Source organism: Protomyctophum parallelum (genome assembly GCF_964188405.1).
Source record: "Protomyctophum parallelum genome assembly, chromosome: 3".
In the NCBI taxonomy this organism is placed as follows: Eukaryota; Metazoa; Chordata; class Actinopteri; order Myctophiformes; family Myctophidae; genus Protomyctophum; species Protomyctophum parallelum.
The window spans coordinates 56,540,595-56,554,338 of NC_139698.1; the positions used below are offsets into that span (position 1 = coordinate 56,540,595).

The following is a 13,744-nucleotide window of genomic DNA, read 5'->3' on the forward strand; positions in this document are numbered from 1 at the left end:
GAGCTGAGAGAAAACAGGCAGTTTAAGCAGATGCGCAATTGGTTTATTGCGTTCATGTAGGCCTATCGATGAACCTCATAGCAAAAGTTGAAAGACAGTAGATAGCCTATGTTTATAGATAGATAAAACACAATCCCCCCCGTGTGTGTGTGTGTGTGTGTGTGTGTGTGTGTGTGTGGGTGTGTGTGTGTGTGTGTGTGTGTGTGTGTGTGTGTGTGTGCGCGCGAGAGAGATCAATATAATATTATATCAGTTGAATGATATGCATGCGGACATCCATGATCCTCCGACTGTAAATGATAATGTGAAAAATCTAATTAATTATACATCATTTGGAAGTCCCTGACATGAGAAAAACTGGATTAAACTGATATGAACTAAATGATATGATACTGACCATGACACTGACATGATACTGACCATGATACTGACATGATACTGACCATGATACTGACATGATACTGACCATGATACTGACATGATACTGACCATGATACTGACATGATACTGACCATGATACTGACATGATACTGGCCATGATACTGACCATGATACTGACATGATACTGGCCATGATACTGACATGATACTGAAAATAAAAATAAGTAAATAAATAAAATAATAAATAAATAAAATAATAAATAAATAAATAGTTGTGAAAGTTATTAATTAATTAAATTAAAGTATGCCTAGCCTACTAGTTGGCACAATGATTTATTTATTTATTTATAATTTTATTTATTTATTATTATTTATTTTATTTATTTTATTTTTTTATTATTATTTATATTAATATAAATATTATTATTTATATATATATATATATATATATTTTTTTTATCATGTCAGTATCATGTCAGTATCATGGTCAGTATCATGTCAGTATCATGTCAGTATCATGGTCAGTATCATGTCAGTGTCATGTTAGTATCATGGTCAGTATCATGGTCAGTATCATGTCAGTATCATGTCAGTATCATGGTAGTATCATGTCAGTATCATGTCAGTATCATGGCCAGTATCATGGTCAGTATCATGGTCAGTATCATGTCAGTATCATGGTCAGTATCATGGTAGTATCATGTCAGTATCATGTCAGTATCATGGCCAGTATCATGTCAGTATCATGTCAGTATCATGGTCAGTATCATGGCCAGTATCATGTCAGTATCATGTCAGTATCATGGTCAGTATCATGTCAGTATCATGGCCAGTATCATGTCAGTATCATGTCAGTATCATGGTCAGTATCATGGTCAGTATCATGGTCAGTATCATGTCAGTATCATGTCAGTATCATGGTCAGTATCATGTCAGTATCATGTCAGTATCATGTCAGTATCATGGTCAGTATCATGTCAGTATCATGACAGTATCATGTCAGTATCATGTCAGTATCATGGTCAGTATCATGTCAGTATCATGTCAGTATCATGGTCAGTATCATGTCAGTATCATGTCAGTATCATGTCAGTATCATGGTAGTATCATGTCAGTATCATGTCAGTATCATGGCCAGTATCATGGTCAGTATCATGTCAGTATCATGGCCAGTATCATGTCAGTATCATGTCAGTATCATGGTCAGTATCATGGTCAGTATCATGGTCAGTATCATGTCAGTATCATGTCAGTATCATGGTCAGTATCATGTCAGTATCATGTCAGTATCATGTCAGTATCATGGTCAGTATCATGTCAGTATCATGACAGTATCATGTCAGTATCATGTCAGTATCATGTCAGTATCATGTCAGTATCATGGTCAGTATCATGTCAGTATCATGACAGTATCATGTCAGTATCATGGTCAGTATCATGTCAGTATCATGTCAGTATCATGGCCAGTATCATGTCAGTATCATGTCAGTATCATATAATTTAGTTCATATCAGTTTAATCCAGTTTTTCTCATGTCAGGGACTTCCAAATGATGTATAATTAATTAGATTTTTCACATTATCATTTACAGTCGGAGGATCATGGATGTCCGCATGCATATCATTCAACTGATTATTATTATAATATTATAATTATAATATTATATTGATCTCTCTCGCGCACACACACACACACACACACACACACACACACACACACACACACACACACACACACACATACACACACACACACACACACACACACGGGGGGATTGTGTTTTATCTATCTATAAACATAGGCTATCTACTGTCTTTCAACTTTTGCTATGAGGTTCATCGATAGGCCTACATGAACGCAATAAACCAATTGAAATGATTCCCTCAAATAAATCTAATCTATATGCCATTGGTTTATCGATTCAGAACGCAGCAAACCAATCACAAAACACGTGCAACATATTGCATAAATAAAGGTATGATTCACGGTGCCCATGTTTCAACAATCAACATAGCTACCGACCGACACACACACACACACACACACACACACACACACACACACACATGACGACCGGCACATGACAGGTCGGATCAGGGATGTCCGCGCGCATGCATATCGATATCATACAACTGATATAATATAAATTATTGATCTCTCTCTCGCGCGCACACACACACACACACACACACACACACACACACACACACACACACACACACACACACACACAGCGACGTAGAGTCTGTGGGGGCCACGGGGCCATGGCCCCCATGAAGGATCCTAGGGCCCCTTTCGGCCCCCATGAAGATTTTCGTGGACATTTTACATTTACATTACATATTTTCTGGGAATTCCGAACATTTTGGACCTCTCCGCCGGCAATCTGAGAATCCCATCGTCAAATATTCGGGAAAACAGCGCCTCCCCTGTTGTTCCTCAGGCAACAGTCTGTCTTGAGAGACACCGGCCGTCCAAGAGGTGTTAAAAAGTGCTAATCGGGTTTCTTTTGTAGTTGTTCTTGAGGCGTGACATAAAGGGCGCGTTCGGAAATACCACACCGGAGCACACTCGCCTATTAGTTTGCATTGCACAGTGGTCAAGAATTCACCAAAGAGACCTAACCACAGACTAGTGAGACTACACACTGACTCGAGAAAAGACCCATATCGTCCAAAATAGGCTGATCAGTCGCTGTCTGTGTATAGGCTAATTCATTGGTAAAAGTATGCTAAAGAACTCATTTTTAGACCATTTGGGAAATAAATAAATCCGCGGCGGCGGCCTCGCTTCGCTCGGCCGCGACAGTCCCCCCCCAACGCAATTCTGTAGCCTACCCAAAAACGCACCCGCCGCCAGCTATGATCTCTCTCTCTCTCTCTCTCCGTATCTCTCTATATCTCCCTCTCTCTCTCTCTCCCTCTCTCTCTCTTCCTCTCTCTCTCCCTCTCTCTCTCTCTCTCTCTCTCATAATAAAAATAATATAGTCCTGAAAGTCCTCACCTTGGCTTGGACATTGGCCTATAGAAGCTGCTTTAAAAGTACCAGCGAAAACAACTTATTTTTTTCCGCGCTGCGGCGGGGGGGGGGGGGGGGGGGGGGGGGGTGCGGGGAGGCGGGGCTGCGGGGGGGGGGGGGGGGGGGGGGCGGGCCCCCATGAGGATTGATCAAACTCTTCGGCTCTGCACACACACACACACACGTGTCCCCGTGTCGGGCGCTCAATATCACACACACACACACACACACACACACACACACACACACACACACACACATACGACGACCGGCTGAGAGCGGGCGTCTCCTCCCCTCTTCTCGGCAAATGTTTGGCCACTTTGGGGGAAAACTCCGACACCGGTTGGAACTATATTGTTTAATTGTTTTTCCATCTATCGATCTATATCTGCTAATTCATCAGCCGTGTGTGTGTGTGCACTGTTTAGTCCACATTCAGCGACGGACAGCGCCGTTCTGGACTGGGCAGTAGTCCGCAACTCCGCATGAATGGCTTCGATGAGAACCGGGGCGGGGGCGTGAATGCAGGAACTATTCTCCCCAGAAAAAGTATCAATCCACTGGGAACACGGAACACAACCTGTTTTCACCGCTTCGACAACTTGTTTCTCATATAAACTTTAATTTCTATCGATAAAATCGGCTATGGAGATGCCAAATATCCTTTCATATTTCATATACAGCCCATATTTAAAAAGTATATTTTTTAATTCGGAGAATTGCAGCGGACAGCTTTTGCACAGCCTTTTCGTTTTGTGAAATGGTCTCAACTCCGCCCCCTCAAACCACGCTGTGCTCTGATTGGCTACACGCAGCTTTGAAAAGCTCCAGCGTTTCAAAGCAGCAATAAAGTTGAGTTTTGGTGAGCATGAAAGCAAAGCAAAAAAAAAAAGCTGTTCATTCCAAGCTTCAAAGCTCAAAAGCTGCTCTTCATAGAGATAACATGGGACCACGAAGCCAAAGCAGAAGCTAGCTTGGGCGGTGGAAACGGGGCTTTAGGGAGGTCTACGGGTCGCCCGTCACTGCCTGGTTTATGCAGCTTGACTCTGTAGCGTCGGACCCCATACCACAAGCCAAACTCATCCAGGAGCTTTTCCACTGGGCGCAAGAGTGTGCAGTACCTGCTCAGGTACTGCTCGATGTCATAATCCGCTACTCTTGCCGTCCAGAACATGATCATGACAATGAGTGTGTCGACAGGCACCGAGGAATGAAGTTCAAAGTCCTTCCACTCGCCCTCTACAGATCTGTCTGCAAAAAGGGTGCTGAATTTCCGCAGGGAACCTTCACGGTGGGAAAGAGAGTTCAAACTCTCTCCTGTTTGGTAGGGCAATAAAGGAGTATATTTCACTCACTTCCATCCACCTAGTTCTGAGCAGATACTGTCCGACCACGCTTCTGCTCGGAGGCTCTCCATGTCCGATAAAGCGGATCCGAGCCCAGTGCCGCCCTGTCCGGTCTCCGGGCTCGGACCGTGGGTCCTCCCCCGCAGGGGGCATTTCCCCCTATATTCGTGCTTTCTGTTCACCGTTTTTTTTTTGTTTTTTTTTTTAGGTGTCAGATATGAGAGAAATTAGTTTACAGGTACCGCAGACACCCCCGGTGCCTGCGGCTTTATAGTTCAGAGGACTATAATATTATCCTCCGGTCTTTCCTCGGCCACTCATTTTGATGTATATTTAGTTTTGGAGTTGAATTTCGAAGAAATGTGCTGGAGAAGAGGCGCGCGAGATCTTTTATACCGTGTGTGTGCGCGCGCACACACACACACACACACACACACACACACACACACACACACACACACACACACACACACACACACACACACACACACACACACACACACACACACACACACTTTGAGAACCACTGATCTAAAGCGATGTCTTCACTGTTGTTATAAACATAACTACAGAACTATTGTATAACTATTGTGCTGATTCTGAATGTAGCGTAAACATAGGCTACTGATGTCACCTGTGTCAATAGATTCAAAGCTACTTCGGATTGTACAACCCTGCTGCATGCACTGTATGTCTAAGTAACTTTAATACAGCCATACTGTGTGTGTGTGGGGTCTATTTGGGTTTCAGTGTTAATGTTACTTGGCTTACTTGAGTTGTAGTGTTATTTGGCACATAGTTGTATATATAACATATTTGTAGAGATGCAGAAACAAGCTTTGCCACTCTAATCTGAGTTCCCTTGCCACTCAAGCTAGGCCCAGTATGTTCCCTCAGCACTACGCTCATTCTGTAGCTCCGGAGATACCGAATGAGCGTAGGGAGAGGGCACATATGGGGCTACACTCAAGCATGGATGATCTAGTGTCCTGCTAAAATAGTGTCTCACTGTCTTTGTTTCTGCATAATGTTCTCCGGCCTGCCTGGTCTATTGTCTCACTAGGGACCAGAGCCGAAGAGTTTGATCAATCCTCAAGGGGGCCTAAATGTTTATCATCATATATCCCTAGTCCCTAGTAGGGACTAGGGATATATGATGATAAACATTTAGGGTAAGTCTATATTTCAATTCAAATGAATAGCTCTATTCCACACTCCAATTTTTCTTGAGGGGAAATAAAAATAGAACCAGTGGAATGTAAGACATTTTAGAAGCGGCAAACAAAGTGTCATCATTCAATTTGTTTACTCTCCTATTGTGTATATATATATATATATATATATATATATATATATATATATGTAGGCCTATATGTTGCCTGCAAATGTGTGGTGTTTCATCTATTTTACATTTTATTGACCTGTCATGTTTTGTGATACATATAATCACAAAAGTATTGGATTGCATATATATAAATTATACATTTGAGTGTGAAATTACCTGAAACATGTCAGATTTCTCATCACAAAACAAGAGCTTAGCAGGGTAAGATAAAGTCCCAACAGCTGTGTTTGCAGACACTGGAAAGTTGTACATTAAAAACAAAAATCTTCACCACAAACGACTAGTTTTACTTTTATTCCAAACCCAGACATCTCTGCTTGCTCTTCAGCAAATATGGAACAGGGTATAATATGTTTAAACTATTTTAAAAGACAAATGACAGAGGAAAGTTGACAAACAACTGTACATGTAAAGGTGTACAAGTGAGGTTTTAGACATCCCTAAATAGAATACATGACTCCTCAACGCTCCACATGATTTGATTATGACGCTAAACTCGTCTGCTATCTGCTCGATTTTTTGTATGACTTTAATCAATTTCTTTGTATGTATTTTATTTAGTTTTAGTTGTAGAGAAAACACAACTGTCTCAGTATTCTGCAGCACAGAGTACTGGCCTAGTGGGTTGAGTCTACATCGTTCTCACATATCCTTTAAGTTCCACCCCCTCCTCCTCTTACAACATTCTCTACTCAGAATTTAGTTCAGTGCATCTGAAACTCGAACCACTACAAAATGGCAGAAGTCGCTCCAGCTCCCGCCGTCTCCCCGGCTAAAGCCGCCAAGAAGAAGGCAGCACCCCGACCGAAGAAGACCGGCCCCAGCGTCGCCGAGCTCGTCGTCAAGGCCGTGTCCGCCTCCAAGGAACGGAAAGGTGTCTCCCTGGCTGCGGTCAAGAAAGCTCTGGCTGCCGGCGGCTATGATGTCGAGAAGAACAAGGCCCGCGTTAAGATCGCTGTCAAGAGCCTGGTCGCTAAAGGCACCCTGGTTCAGACCAAAGGTGCCGGAGCATCTGGCTCTTTCAAGATGAACAAGGAAGCACCGAAGGCAAAGACACCCGCGAAGAAAGCAGTCAAACCCAAGCAGCCTGCAGCCAAAAAACCCACCGCGGCAAAGAAGTCTCCGAAGAAGGCAGTGGCCAAGAAGCCCGCAGCCGCTAAGAAATCTCCAAAGAAGGCAAAGAAGCCTGTAGCTGCAAAGAAACCTGCCGCTGCAAAGAAACCAGCAGCCAAGAGTCCCAAGAAGGCCACAAAGAGTCCCAAGAAGGTGAAGAAGCCCGCCGCCGCCAAGAAAGCCCCAGCAAAGAAGGTAGCAAAGCCCAAGGCGGCGAAACCCAAGAAGTCAGCCGCCAAGAAGAAGTAAACATCCACACAACAGCCTGTTTTATAACTCTATGGTTTTACCCCACAAAGGCTCTTTTAAGAGCCACCCACAACTTCATTTAAAGAAAGTTCCTTTATTTAATATAGTTGCCATGTAAATATGTTTAGAGAAACAGAACCTTCGACAAAATAATGTCATTACTTATGCCCCATGTTTATTTATTTATATTAGACATGCTTCAATCAACACCATCCAGCCGAAATAAATAAATCAGCAGTTCTATTCTATTTGGTATCATGTACCGAAGTGAAGAATAATCTTATAAATAAAAGCTTACACAGAGTCAGGGCGCCGAGGGCGGCATCAGTGCTCTTGCTGGTTCGTTACTGGGCGTCTGGGCGTGTTTATTAAATATTTTTATAAAGAAATCAGCTGTTGCTTAACAAGTATTTCCGGTTAGTCTATTTCATAAGTGACTCATATTATATAGGGATTTCATAAGATCAATATGAATTAATTGTAACCTACAATTAATTGAGCGCATCAATCCCAACACCCATAATCAAGCCAGTAACCTGCATGATAAGGGGGAACAGTGCAGCATAAAACAACATGAGCAATTTGTGGCCTAGTCCAAATTGAACGAGAGAAGGCATGTTTTAAACACAATTTGTGTATGTATACAAATCCGGGAAAAACGTTAAAAAATACTGTTAAAATATTACAATTATTTCAATATGTTAATATGTTCAACTTTGTAAACGTCTATGTGCGGCTGTACGCCCCACCAATCATAGAAACGGCGCTCAGTGTGTATGAAATACCCACCAATCACTACTAGTGGCGCGAGCGGCTCCTCCAAAAGAAGGAGGTTTCTGACCAAAGACCAATCGGAGAAGGTCAGAGCCGATGACATAAAAGGCTGCAGCTTGTTAATTTTTTTATTACAAGTACAACTTTACAGAGAGAGATGGCAAGAACTAAGCAGACAGCTCGTAAGTCCACCGGAGGCAAAGCGCCCAGGAAGCAGCTCGCCACCAAGGCAGCTCGCAAGAGCGCGCCGGCAACCGGTGGAGTGAAGAAGCCTCACCGTTACCGTCCCGGTACAGTGGCTCTGAGGGAGATCCGTCGTTACCAGAAATCCACCGAGCTGCTGATCCGCAAGCTCCCCTTCCAGCGCCTCGTGAGGGAAATCGCCCAGGACTTCAAGACCGACCTGCGCTTCCAGAGCTCCGCCGTCATGGCTCTCCAGGAGTCTGCCGAGGCTTATCTGGTCGGTCTGTTTGAGGACACCAACTTGTGCGCCATCCACGCCAAGAGGGTGACCATCATGCCCAAAGACATCCAGCTGGCCCGTCGAATCCGTGGAGAACGTGCTTAAACTATCACTGTCAACCCCAAAACGGCTCTTTTAAGAGCCACCAGATGTGTTATTTTAAGAGAAATTATTCCTTTGTACACTACTCATGCACGTTCAACTCACATGACAAAAAGCCAGAAACTGCTGATTTTGCGTCAACTAATGCGTGTCCGAAATATCTACGCATAGCCTAGTTGCATGCCTTTCATTTGTTTTGCACGAGCTGAAATTTAAATCGTGCGTTTATATTCTATGCTTTAATTTAAGAAGTTGTCCTACTTTTAATAATGTATAACAATTAAACTACGGTTTAAATGTGATCAACATGCAAATTATTTAAATTACTTAGACATTCAGCTCGGAGAGGTGTCATTGTTCCATTGTGTTGAATGATGCTTCTGTACAAAGCAAGTGTAGAGAGTTTTGGTGTAAATCGAATCTACATAATTATATATAGCCTAACTACATTCATCCGTTGTGGTCCTTTTGGGGGAAAGGGGATTAAAACAGAATACCATTTGTATTTTTCCCTGACCCTGTTCCTGTTGGGGAAGGGGGCAGGAAACAAAGATAACAAGAAACAAGTTTATATTGTTTGGGTTTTTCGTGTTTTTATTTTTAACCTATTATAATCTAAACTGTGGATAGATTAAAATATTACGTCATGTTTATCAGCCAACCATCTTTTTAATGTGCATTTAAAGTTTTCGAAGGAACAGATCAGCTTGAGGCAAGTCATTCCACTGTAGTGCTGCAGAATATAGGAAAGATGATTTTCCCATATTGCTGTAAAAATGGCAGGGGTTAAAATCAGTAGGGCTACCTCTGGTGTAGTGCTGTACAAAGCAAGTGTAGAGTTTTGGTGTAAATCTAATCTACATAAGTCAGTGGCTTCTCAAGGTGGGGGTTGAGCATGTTTCTAGTATTTGTGGGGGTATTCAAAGTGTGCTAAATGTATTGTCTAACTCTAACACACATGTGCCACAGTCAAATCCTCAGTGTCAATGTACCCATGTGTAACTCATTTTCTTATCCTTATTTCTTATTCATACCGAAATATATTTGTAAAACAAATGTGACATCAATACATGAGCTAACATAACTGGGTTTGGTACACAATGTTGGTGCGTGGCATTTCAAAGACCTTTCTTGCAATATAGTGTGCCAGGTTTTATCATGTAGTCCAAAAGCTGACAGGCTTCTTTTGTTTAAAAAGGGACATTTGGTATATAGTATTTTTTTTATTGGCCTCAAATATTGTATACATACATCCATGATGTATGTATACATGCTCACCGGCTGCCGGCATTCAGCTTTGTTTTGCAAGAAAATGCTGCTATTTGTACCAAAATGACCACAAAAGCTTTATACCCTGTATAACATGTATATAACGTTGCAATGTATATCTCTGTTTGCAAAATGCTGTACCCCCTCCAAATATATACTTTTCCCATTTTAATTTGATTTTGACACTTGCTTTGGCAATGCAAACACAATGTAAAGCTCATTTGAAATGAATTGAATTGTGTCGTTATTATAGACTATTCAAACTCTAGACGGACCTGGCCCAAAATTATTAGTGCAGTCGAGCCCAGCAGCCTGCAAAAACTCAACAGGACTGAAAATTAAGGCCCGGCCCTGGGCCCTCATCAAACCCTGTACACTCAAGAGAATGTCCCCGCTATCACCCTTTAGATCTCCATATACTGTATGGAGCTGACCTGTTCTGACATTCCATTATGTTGATCAAACCCTGTACACTCAAGACATTTTATGGCCACTACAGAATTCATTCCATGTTGATCTGACCGTCCATGCCAAAGCACCAGCGCTCTCCCAGCAGTCTGCCATCAACAAGGCAAATGCGTGCACGCAACCTCGCCCTTTAGCTTCTCGCCCTCATGCGTCTTACTGGTTTTATTTAGAGCCCAATGATGAGTTAATCATGAAATGTTTTGCAGCATGACACATTGCATCATGAAGTATTTAGGCCTACCTAGATGTGTGTTTTCTCCATAATCAAATATACAGATACAATTGATTGTAGATTTAAACACGCTTAGTTTTCTGATCACAGTGAGTCATTTGTCCAAAATTTTCCCAACAAATGGCATTCTGTCATTGGAATTTGAGATCAACTCCACCATCATGCTTTCCTTGAACAGGAGTGTGTTTACTTTCTTTTTTTTTATAAGTATTTTATTAAATTTCCACAAAATTACAAGTCATACAGAAAATATGCTGCTTGTCATCATATAAATACATAGCATCAAATACATACATCATAATACATAATACATAACCTCAAATACATACATCATAATACATAATACATACATAAAAAAGCACAGACACCTAGGCGCCAGGGAGCGCGAGCGAACAGCACCATGCTTTGGTGCCATGTGTACTATCCGCAGCACCCCCTAACGCCCAAATGCCTGCACCTGCATGTGCTGTTCTGAGGGTCTCGCCACCCGCCAACAAATAGCACCATGCTTTGGTGCCATGTGTGTCTATCCGCCGGCATGCGACACATGTGAGTGTGTTTACTGCGGTCAGAAAACATTATATTTATAGCAAAATGGATGACATAACAAAAGTATAGTTTATGGTATCGCGTCACCAGGAATGTCTACTAAATTGATTGTGAGTATTGTTGTTATTACAACATAGTTACTTTAGACTATGTTAGAAGCAAAATGACAGAGGCAACACTGTGCTCTGACTGTAGAAGGGTGATGTTTTGAGGTTATTACTAAAAAGGAATGAACTGCTTTCATCTTAGATATATTCATGACAGAAAGGCACATGTGTGTTAACTGGTCAGGTATTTGACGCATTAAATAATCTACACAGTATTTTGTTATAACTTGTTTTAATCGAGGAGAAAACACAAGTGGCACAAGAGAGAAGAGGGCCTGTGTGTGTTGACTCTACATGGTTCTCATGTGGTGTTTAAGTCCAGCCCCTCTTCAGAGCGTTCAGCATCATTCTGTGAGAGTTTACTTGAGGAACAACAGCAACCTACTATCTGAGACAATAATGGCAGAAGTCGCACCAGCACCAGCTCCGTCACCGGCCAAGGCCGCCAAAAAGAAGGCAGCACCCAAGAAGACCGGTCCCAGCGTCGCTGATCTGGTTGTCAAGGCCGTGTCCGCCTCCAAGGAGCGGAGCGGTGTGTCCCTGGCTGCGGTCAAGAAGGCTCTGACTGCCGGTGGCTACGATGTTGAGAAGAACAAGGCCCGCGTTAAGATCGCCGTCAGGAGCCTGGTCGCTAAAGGCACCCTGAACCAGCTCAAAGGTACCGGTGCGTCCGGCTCTTTCAAAATGAACAAGAGTTCAGAAGCGGTGAACGTAAAGAAACCTCCTGCTAAGAAAGCAGTTAAAGCAAAGAAGCCTGCTGCAACCAAGAAACCCGTAGCGGCTAAGAAGCCCAGGAAGGTGTCAGCAAAGAAGCCCTCAGCCACAAATAAATCACCCAAGAAGCCAGCCGCCAAGAAAGTATCAGCTAAAAGCCCGAAGAAGGCCACCATGAGCCCCAAGAAAGTGGCTAAGAAGCCCGCAGCAGCCAAGAAAGTTCCAGCCTAGAAGCTTGCTAAAGCATCAAAGAAGGCACCTCCCAAAAAGAAGTAAACTGCCTGCTCCATCTTTATACCCAAAAAAGGCTCTTTTAAGAGCCAACCACATTGTTTTATAAGAGTATCCTATCTTTACTGTTTATGTAATTATCACTGGAATAATAACCAGTTTAAAAGGTTCCTGCTTTTTATAATGGGCATAAGGATTTACAATTCTAAATGTATTTACAATTCTGCTATTTATGCTGATGTTCTCCCAAACTTTTCACCCCTGACACCTATTTTATTAGTTATGGATTCTTGCAAATATCCTCATCCCTATGAATATTGACAATTTTTTAATCCACTTTGCCTTGGATTTTGGTTCAGTGTTTTTTTCAAAATAACATTTATATTCAGTAATGCCATTTAAAATGTAATAGTAAAAACAGATAATGTGTCCACCTTTACATCATCAGAATTATCTCATTGTGCAATTTAAGTTGCACAATGCCTAGTTACAAAAATAAGCAAGACATGAAGTCATGAAATGTATAAATAAATATGACCCAGTGCAAATGTTCGGAAGGGTAGTCATAATACATAGCATACATAGCATAATGAAAGTTTGACATGTTTGCCTTATACAGGATGTCAATGGTATGGTCACATATGGACAATTGCTCAATACCGACAGCCGGTCAGCAAGTGTATTCATTAAGACCAATACAAAAAAATATATATACCAAATTTCCCACCCACAACCCCGGCTGCCCTAATGTGGATTTAGTCACTGAAAAAAATAATACAAAAATACAAATAATGCGATAAAGCTACAGTAGCTACAGTGTGTGTGTGTGTGTGTGTGTGTGTGTGTGTGTGTGTGTGTGCGCGAGCGCGCGTGTGTGTTGTGGGGGGCGGAGTTAGTAACGCCCACGCAGCCCACAGCTCGCTCTGTATGTCCTCCCTTACGTCCTCAGAACACAAATAAAAGGGCACGGCGCTGAGCTTTCAAATCACTCAGTTTTCTAACTGCAACTACAGCTGAACTCAAAAAATGTCAGGCCGAGGAAAAGGAGGCAAGGGACTTGGAAAGGGAGGCGCCAAGCGCCATCGCAAGGTGCTTCGTGATAACATCCAGGGAATCACCAAGCCCGCTATCCGCCGTCTGGCTCGCCGTGGCGGCGTGAAGCGTATCTCCGGTCTGATCTACGAGGAGACCCGCGGTGTCCTCAAGGTGTTCCTGGAGAACGTGATCCGTGACGCCGTCACTTACACCGAGCACGCCAAGAGAAAGACCGTGACCGCCATGGATGTTGTATATGCTCTGAAGAGACAGGGACGCACTCTGTACGGATTCGGAGGTTAATAACGCTGACTTGATCTACCAACAACCCAAAGGCTCTTTTAAGAGC

At 42.6% G+C, this 13,744-nt stretch overlaps 4 protein-coding genes across 4 annotated transcripts; all 4 read left to right on the plus strand.

Annotated features, from left to right (window-relative positions):
* Positions 1–6,824: 6,824 nt before the first annotated feature.
* LOC310855735 (histone H1-like) lies at positions 6,825–7,451 on the plus strand (the record flags this gene model as incomplete). The annotated part of the gene is made up of 1 exon (XM_083760858.1): positions 6,825–7,451. One exon carries the CDS (start codon positions 6,825–6,827, stop codon positions 7,449–7,451), a length of 627 nt encoding a protein of 208 aa, XP_083616984.1.
* A 931-nt stretch (positions 7,452–8,382) lies between these two features.
* Positions 8,383–8,793, plus strand: LOC310855741 (histone H3.2; the record flags this gene model as incomplete). The annotated part of the gene is made up of 1 exon (XM_083760864.1): positions 8,383–8,793. The coding sequence occupies one exon, from the start codon at positions 8,383–8,385 to the stop codon at positions 8,791–8,793; it is 411 nt and encodes a 136-aa protein (XP_083616990.1).
* Positions 8,794–11,814: 3,021 nt separating this feature from the next.
* On the plus strand, positions 11,815–12,360 carry LOC310855739 (histone H1-like; the record flags this gene model as incomplete). Its single annotated transcript, XM_083760862.1, has 1 exon — positions 11,815–12,360. One exon carries the CDS (start codon positions 11,815–11,817, stop codon positions 12,358–12,360), a length of 546 nt encoding a protein of 181 aa, XP_083616988.1.
* Positions 12,361–13,386: 1,026 nt separating this feature from the next.
* LOC310855449 (histone H4) lies at positions 13,387–13,698 on the plus strand (the record flags this gene model as incomplete). The annotated part of the gene is made up of 1 exon (XM_083760467.1): positions 13,387–13,698. The coding sequence occupies one exon, from the start codon at positions 13,387–13,389 to the stop codon at positions 13,696–13,698; it is 312 nt and encodes a 103-aa protein (XP_083616593.1).
* Between the last annotated feature and the right edge of the window lie 46 nt (positions 13,699–13,744).